At 43.6% G+C, this 8,601-nt stretch overlaps 1 protein-coding gene across 1 annotated transcript; it reads right to left on the bottom strand.

Moving 5' to 3' along the window:
* Window positions 1-5,104: 5,104 nt before the first annotated feature.
* LOC106600435 (aquaporin FA-CHIP) lies at window positions 5,105-7,878 on the bottom strand. Its single transcript, XM_014191790.2, has 4 exons — window positions 7,432-7,878; window positions 6,423-6,584; window positions 6,058-6,138; window positions 5,105-5,773 (listed from the first exon to the last, which is right to left on the bottom strand). Exons 1-4 carry the CDS (start codon window positions 7,792-7,794, stop codon window positions 5,597-5,599), a joined length of 783 nt encoding a protein of 260 aa, XP_014047265.1. The 5' UTR covers window positions 7,795-7,878; the 3' UTR covers window positions 5,105-5,596.
* Window positions 7,879-8,601: the final 723 nt, after the last annotated feature.

The following is an 8,601-nucleotide window of genomic DNA, read 5'->3' as shown; positions in this document are numbered from 1 at the left end:
TCACTCCAGAGAACGTGTTTCCACTTCTCCAGAATCCAATGGCTGCGTGCTTTACACCACTCCAGCCGACGCTTGCCATTGCGCATGGTAATCTTAGGCTTGTGTGCGGCTGCTCGGCCGTTGAAACCCATTTCATTAAGCTCCTGACGAACAGTTGTTGTGCAGTTTGGAACTCGGTAGTGAGTGTTGCAACCGAGGACAGACGATTTTTACGCACTACACACTTCAGCACCAGGCGGTCCCGTTCTGTGAGCTTGTGTGGCCTATCACTTCACAGCTGAACCATTGTTGCTCCTAGACGTTTCCACTTCACAATAACAGCACTTACAGTTGACCGGTGCAGCTCTAGCAGGGCAGAAATCCTACAACTGTGCTACATTGAAAGTCACTGGGCTCTTCGGTAAGGCCATTCTACTGCCAATGTTTGTCTATGGAGATTGCATGGCTGTGTGCTCGATACACGTCAGCAACGGGTGTGGCAGAAATAGCCGAATCCACTAATTTGAAGGGGTGTCCACATACACTATATATACAACTGTATGTTTTTAAATCGCTGCCATTTGAAGGTTTGCATCATTCACAACTGAAGTTGACAAATAACTCTACATCTAGAGTATAGGATCTGTTTCAAATGACCACTTCAAATACTCACTTGCTCCAGAATGGGAAAAAGATCCTTTCTATTTTATTCAGCTAAGTTCAATTATATTCTTCTTACTATAAAATCATAATATATAATAAAGGCACAGGACCACAGGACCTTGTCTGCTAAATGAACTAGCCTAGAGCCCATGGAATGGAGCATAGCCAGATAACATACAGTAGGCCAACTCTTATTCTGTTCTTCTAATATTTCTTTAGATCGACCTAAAATAGCTCTATTGTGGTGTATTTTAAATTGATTTATTCAACTTTTAAAAAATGTTTTATAATAATGATTTTCCAAAGGCGCTATCAGGTGTGTTACAGAACACGTTCAGCATCTCCAGGCCTGGAAATGCTAAATGTGTTTATGTTAATTAACCGCCAATTACCATGAGACCGGCAGTCTTTTTCATGGCCGTCACAGCCCTAGCTTTGGCCATAACTGTTTTGACTTGTGAACTGTATATTTTCTGTAACACGCCGGATAGTCACTATATGGTTTTTGCTCATCCATCCCTAAGCTCCCTACATTGAGTATGAACTGCCAGAACACAAAAGGAGTTGCTGTGTTTAGTATTTGTAATTTACTGTCTGCACAGCTTCTCAGGCAACCACCGCAGCAGGAATGCTGTGACACAAAATCAGCTTTCCCAAGGTAAAGGGGGATATGCTGTGAAGCCTGTGAAGACGGACCTAACATACTGTAAGTCATAGTTTCAAATTAATTGAGCATTTCAGGCACACATATTCCAAATACAAACATTGAAAGTTTCACCAAAAAGTGCTCAACCAAATATTACATATTTCAAATGTAATAGCATCATAACTCAGAACAGTAAATCAAATTAACTACCCATTTAACAAACATTTCCCTTTCATAGACATTACAGGCTACATTGACAGGCTCCTGGATCTCCTCAACGAGGTCACCCTTAATCCAGTGCCATATGTGGAGAAGCTGTGCGAGCTGTCCCCCCCCCCATCAATCTCTGTAGTTTGTTGCATTTCCTAAAGCCTAAGAAATTCACTTTTGTGTGATTTCTTTCAAGCATTCGGGCGGGAGATGAGTGTTACGAATTGTACGAATCAATGTGGTTCTGCACGCTGTAGGTGTGGCGTTCTGCACACGTTCATGTACTGTTGCAAATTGAAATGTGCTGCATAGAACAGACATGAGGGTTGTGAAATGGAAATGCAGATCAATTGATCTGTGCTTTGACTATGAAATGAATGTCTTTCCCCTTTCTCTTATTATGATAAAGCCAATCATTATATTTTGTTATATTTCGATGAATGATATTGAGTTAAAGTTAATTACGTTGATTGAAAATGGTTTATCTGTTGATACACAATATTGTAGTAAGCAGTGCACCCATAACTATTCTAGCTCTCTCTAGCCACCCATAAATTGGTGCTTTGGTAACTATGGTAATGAGATATCACAAATGGTGAACTTTGTAGCCCACAAAAATCTGGTTATTGTTCCCTCTGATATTATTAACTTTGTTTTGAGTGGGTCTCACGCAGAGATGCCTGTATTGAAGTCAAACTCATTGATGTGAAGCTGGGATTGTTACATCCTGACAATATCCCCAGACAATCCATCCTTTTCTGCGTGTCAAACAACAGACAAGTCAGAGAGGTTAAGATACTCATTGTACACCCTCTCCGAGTTGGGCATCTCCGGCGCGGCCCACGCTTGGATTGCATCCTACCTGACAGGTCGCTCCTACCAGGTGGCGTGGCGAGAATCTGTCTCCGCACCATGCGCTCTCACCACTGGTGTCCCCCAGGGCTCTGTTCTAGGCCCTCTCCTATTCTCGCTATACACCAAGTCACTTGGCTCTGTCATATCCTCACATGGTCTCTCCTATCATTGCTATGCAGACGACACACAATTAATCTTCTCCTTTCCCCCTTCTGATAACCAGGCGGCGAATCGCATCTCTGCATGTCTGTCAGACATATCAGTGTGGATGACGGATCACCAGCTCAAGCTGAACCTCGGCAAGACGGAGCTGCTCTTCCTCCCGGGGAAGGACTGCCCCTTCCATGATCTCGCCATCACGGTTGACAACTCCCTTGTGTCCTCCTCCCAGAGTGCTAAGAACCTTGGCGTGATCCTGGACAACACCCTGTCGTTCTCCACTAACATCAAGGCGGTGACCCGATCCTGTAGGTTCATGCTCTACAACATTCGCAGAGTACGACCCTGCCTCACACAGGAAGCGGCGCAGGTCCTAATCCAGGCACTTGTCATCTCCCGTCTGGATTACTGCAACTCGCTGTTGGCTGGGCTCCCTGCCTGTGCCATTAAACCCCTACAACTCATCCAGAACGCCGCAGCCCGTCTGGTGTTCAACCTTCCCAAGTTCTCTCACGTCACCCCGCTCCTCCGCTCTCTCCACTGGCTTCCAGTTGAAGCTCGCATCCGCTACAAGACCATGGTGATTGCCTACGGAGCTGTGAAGGGAACGGCACCTCCATACCTTCAGGCTCTGATCAGGCCCTACACCCAAACAAGGGCACTGCGTTCATCCACCACTGGCCTGCTGGCCCCCCTACCTCTGAGGAAGCACAGTTCCCGCTCAGCCCAGTCAAAACTGTTCGCTGCTCTGGCACCCCAATGGTGGAACAAGCTCCCTCACGACGCCAGGACAGCGGAGTCAATCACCACCTTCCGGAGACACCTGAAACCCCACCTCTTTAAGGAATACCTAGGATAGGATAAAGTAATCCTTCTAACCCCCCCCCCTTAAAAGATTTAGATGCACTATTGTAAAGTGGTTATTCCACTGGATATCATAAGGTGAATGCACCATTTTGTAAGTCGCTCTGGATAAGAGCGTCTGCTAAATGACTTAAATGTAAATGTAAACAAGGCCAGAATGAGAAACCAGTCAAACACACACCTCTGATTTCCTGTTCATCCCACCCAAAGAAGTGAATTTTTCTTAATAAAAAATTAACAATGGTTTACAATCAAATAGTTGTTTTGAATCCCGTATTCTCTTACACACTCTGGTCTGGGTTGTCCAGTAAACATACTCATGACCCATGCACACAGTGGATTCGAAAGAGCCCAGAAGAGAGGAGAACTCATTCTAGTTACGGGGGGGTGTTTGTCTACTTGTCAATAACAGCTGATGCGTGATGTCTAATATTAAAGAAGCCTCGAGGTATTGCTCACCTGAGGTAGAGTACCTTATGATAAACTGTAGACCCCACTATCTACCAAGAGAGTTCTCTCAGGGATGTGTGCATAGTCCCCTCCTGTACTTCCTGTTCACCCACGACTACGTGGCCAAGCATGACTCCAACGCCATCATTAAGTTTACTGACGACACAACAGTGGTAGGCCTGATTACCGACAACGACGAGACAGCCTATAGGGAGGAGGTCAGAGACCTGGCAGTGTGGTGCCAGAACAACAACCTCTCCCTCAATGTGAGCAAGACAAAGGAGCTGATCGTGGACTACAGAAAAAGGTAGGCGGAACAGGCCCCTATCATCATCGATGGGGCTGTAGTGGAGCTGGTCAAGAGTTTAAAGTTCCTTGGTGTCCACATCACCAACGAACTATCATTGTCCAAACACACCAAGACAGTCTTGAAGAGGGCACGAAAACACCTTTTCCCCCCCAGGAGACTGAAAAGATTTGGCATGGGTCCCCAGATCCTCAAAAAGTTCTAGAGCTGCACCATCGAGAGCATCCTGACCGGTTGCATCACCGCCTCGTATGGCAACTGCTCGGCATCTGACCTTAAAGCGCTACAGAGGGTAGTGTGTGTGGCCCAGTACATCACTGGGGCCAAGCTTCCTACCATGTGGCAGGAAGCGTGTGGCTCAGTTGGTAGAGCATGGTGTTTGCAACGCCAGGGTTGTGGGTTCGATTCCCACGGGAGACCAATGGGGGGGGAAGAATAATAATAATAATGTATGAAATGTATGCATTCACTACTCTAAGTCGCTCTGGATAAGAGGGTCTGCTAAATGACTAAAATGTAAATGTTATTTTATTGTGTTGCTTTTTATAATTTTTTACTTTAGTTTATTTGCTAAATATTTTCTTAACTCTGTTTTGAACTGCATTGTTGGTTAAGGGCTTGTAAGTAAGCATTTCACAGTAAGGTCTACATCTGTTGTATTCAACGCATGTGACAAAGTTTTATTTGATTTGAGTTAAGGAAATGGACTGATGATGACGATGATGATAAGGCTCCTGTTTCTTAACCTGATCACAGGTGTTGCTGTCGTCTTAAGTTTTGATAGTGAAAATATCTTTATCTGTATCTCAAGATCTCTCCACGACCCACACCGTCTGAGAAACACCCAAATTGTTTATGAGTTTGCCAATTGAATGGTCTTGGCTCTGATGTTCTATGGCGATAAAATGAAAATAAAAAGGGCACTGTTTGAATGTAGACTGGATACAGTTTATGAAGAGAATAATGCCAGGAGTGGTACATCTGGTGTTTTATTTACTTACAAAAGTGAAAGACAATTCAAGAGTGCAAACAGAAATATATACTTTATACATCAAGAAATAAAATGTTTATACATAAACAGGTATATAGAAAATATACAAAAACAAATGACTCTGTACAGTATATAGAATACTGATAGGGGAAATATTTTAACAAAGAGCAAGATGTTCCAACAACTCTTGTATAAAGAAATATGTTTAGCAATGTAAGTGAATAGGCTACTTAAGTGAATTTTGGCTACTAATCGGTAGTTCAGTAAAAAAAGTGTTTTGATTTTCAATGAGACAGGCCTACTAATACTCCACAACAAAATAAAAATACTCCTCTTCTTTCAAATTCTTCATCAGTATTTTGAAATAACAAATTAACTGCTCCCATTCTAAAGGAAATGTCAATGTTTTCTTTACAGGAGTATAGTTAGATACCCAAAGTACTATACACTCTATGGCGTTTCTCTCACAATACTACTTTGATGACATTTCTACTGCTGCGGTCTCTTCTCCATTGACATCATAGTCTCCCACAGGGCCACTGACCAGGACCCTCATGCGTTCAGGGAAGTCATCAAACTTGGGATACAGGAGGAAGTCATAGACCAGAGCAGCTGCCACACCTCCACACAATGGCCCCACCCAGTACACCTGCCATGGTGCAAATAAGTCAATCGATTAATCAATGGAAGAACAGATTGAAGACAAATATTTCAGGGTTAACTTTAACTTTGCTCTCAATAGTTTTATCTTAACTTGGACTGTACAATGAAACAATAGAGATGCTGTCACTCAGTAACTACTTTATTGAAAGTAGCTCAGCTTTGGTAATCATTTTCGAGGTTTATTGAATTTACTGGTCATGGCATTGATGTCACACTAAATCCAAGAAACCTGCAAACACACGCCTGCCTCTCCAATCCACTCCAATTTACCCAGTGGTTTGTATAATCATTCATGATCAAAGCAGGTCCAAAGGATCGGGCAGGGTTGATACCGCAGCCTGTGTAGCTGATCTGCGCAAAACAACAAAAAGAACAGAGAAATGTATTAAGACAATATGAGGGATGAGAAGATCTGAATTGAAATCAGTGGAAATGATCGTTTCTGACATGGTTGTAGGGTTAGGCCTAAGGTTTAAGGGATAAATTAAACGGTGTCAACATTTTCACTGAGTAAAATGTAGCTTTAATTCAGTGGGGATTCATCATCATAATACTGTTGCTAAATCTATGCTTTGTGAATCAGATGCATGTTTTAGAGGAGTTACCTTGTTTACAAACTGCTATAAGTTACTTACGGCTGCCAAGTGTCCCAGAGCGACAGAGAGCCCAATGGCCAGGGGGGCAGAGCCGGTGACGTCGTGCCGCCTTTTATCAGTGACAGCTATGACACACAGGACCAGCTGGAAGGTAGCCAGGAGCTCGATGCCAACGCCTTGGCTGGCAGAGACACCATTTAGCTACAACAGGGAATGAGGAGGGCAAAGGGGGAGCCGAACAAAACAATTTGTCAGTGTGGATCAGCGTTATATTTTTCTCAACTGCCATGTCCTATTGTAAATATCTGGCAAAGCAAAAGCTTCTCTATTGAAGTGGAGGATGAGGAGGAAAAAATGTAATTTAAACTTCTAACAGGCTGATTATAGTCTAACTATAATTTGTCAAAGTCTGAACAAGTCTTAGTTTTCTCACTCACTGAAATTTTACATGATTAAAATAAATGTCGATCCCTGATAATATCCTCACAGACTTTGCTAATGCCCAATTGAAATACTTTTGAATTACTTTAATGCAAATAGATATGATGATCCTATATATGAATAGCTCAATAAAATACATATAATATACATTTGTGTCTATAGGAGGTGTGTGAGTGGTTTTGCATGCATGGGAAAGTAATTACCATGCAACAGTACACCCTATATTCGCTAGAGGACAGCAGAAGCAGCTACCCTGAGTATGAGTTAGTGTGATCATAAACAACATCACATGATTCTGTTTGCCAACTATTTGCAGCCGGTGCATCAAAGCACACTCTAATCACCCCATTTGAGTCTCTTTAAAAATAATTCAACTAAGTTCAATCAACTCTTTTATCAATGCAGTGCATGCAGGTTCATATGCATTACTCTTGGTCAACGACTAAGAGATGCAATATTAATTGATCAAACACTTCCCATAAAATGGAATTGAAAGCCAAAATTTCTATTGAAACACCAGTAAATTGTTCAATTGAAAAGGACACACATAAACCACATATATCCAAATTTGCATTATATAAAACATGAACCAAAAAGTGCCACTCACAGCGTTGACCCCCAGTGCAGCATTTCCCTCTGGCCGGGTTCCATAGACAATACCACTGGCCAAGGCAGAGCCTAGCATCTGAGCCACGATGTACATCACCCCCTTGAACACGCTGATCTGGCAGCTGGCGAGCATGCCCAGTGTCACCGCTGGGTTCAGGTGGGCTCCACTGATGTGGCCCAAACTCTGGGCCAGCGTGGCAATGGCCAGACCAAAAGTCAGAGACACCTTCACCTCCTGGTCAGGAGAAGTGTTGTTTGAGTTCCCAATGGCAGCTGAGATGCTGAGGAATATGAACATGGTCATCCCCACGAGCTCGGCCAGTATGGCCCTCCAGAAAGCCTTGCTCTTGAATTCTCTCATCTTGGCTGCAACCTGGGCCTATGGTGGTCCTCTCTGAGATGGAATGTAGTGTGGTGTGTCAGTGGAACTCAAAAACAACATCAACAGGCTGCATTTATATGGCCTGATAATGAAAGGGGGGCAGGTTCTAAAAAAGTAAGAAGGAATGGCTTGCTGAATTAATGAGAAATCCCTCCCTCTTTTACTAGTCTCCCTCTCCCTATTTTTCTCTCCCCTCCTCCCATCCGTCTCTTGTTTCTCTTCCTTCTATCCCTCTCTCATTTTCCTCCCTCCCTCTGCTGCACTTACCTCTTTTTTCCTTTGGACTTTTGGATGTAGTGGTGTAACTGCTTTAGAGCTGGCAAATCAGAGCGACTGCTTGTGTGGTCATTGTCACGAAGCAACACCCGTCCCGCTCGTGTTAGAAGTTCAGAACGAAAAAGTGAATTTAATCATTAAACTAAATAATGAGGATTTCCATCAGGTTAATCGAGGTGTAGATTAGAGCTCACATTCCAGTGTGCGAACTTAACACCGGACAAAGATGTCAACTCAATGTCTGTCCAACGTTGGTCAGGGGATGAAGACATAAATGAATTGGTGGGTGGGGGGTCCACCCAGGCCTACCCATGCCTCCTTCCCTGACGTTGGTTCAACGTCATTTTCTTGAAATGATGTGGAAACCAATGTGTGCCCAGTGGGTTGTAAACAAGGCTGCATGGGATTTCTCATAATGTGACTCTGTGCAGCCAATGGCAATGTCCGCTTTAGGTATAATGCCGGGAGCCGCTTGTGGATTTGACAGCCCTAAAGCAGTTCCACCTCAGA

The sequence above is a fragment of the Salmo salar genome, chromosome ssa03 (genome assembly GCF_905237065.1).
Source record: "Salmo salar chromosome ssa03, Ssal_v3.1, whole genome shotgun sequence".
Lineage (NCBI taxonomy): Eukaryota > Metazoa > Chordata > Actinopteri > Salmoniformes > Salmonidae > Salmo > Salmo salar.
Note: the sequence above shows the minus strand (reverse complement) of the source record. Positions and strands in the feature narration are given on the sequence as shown.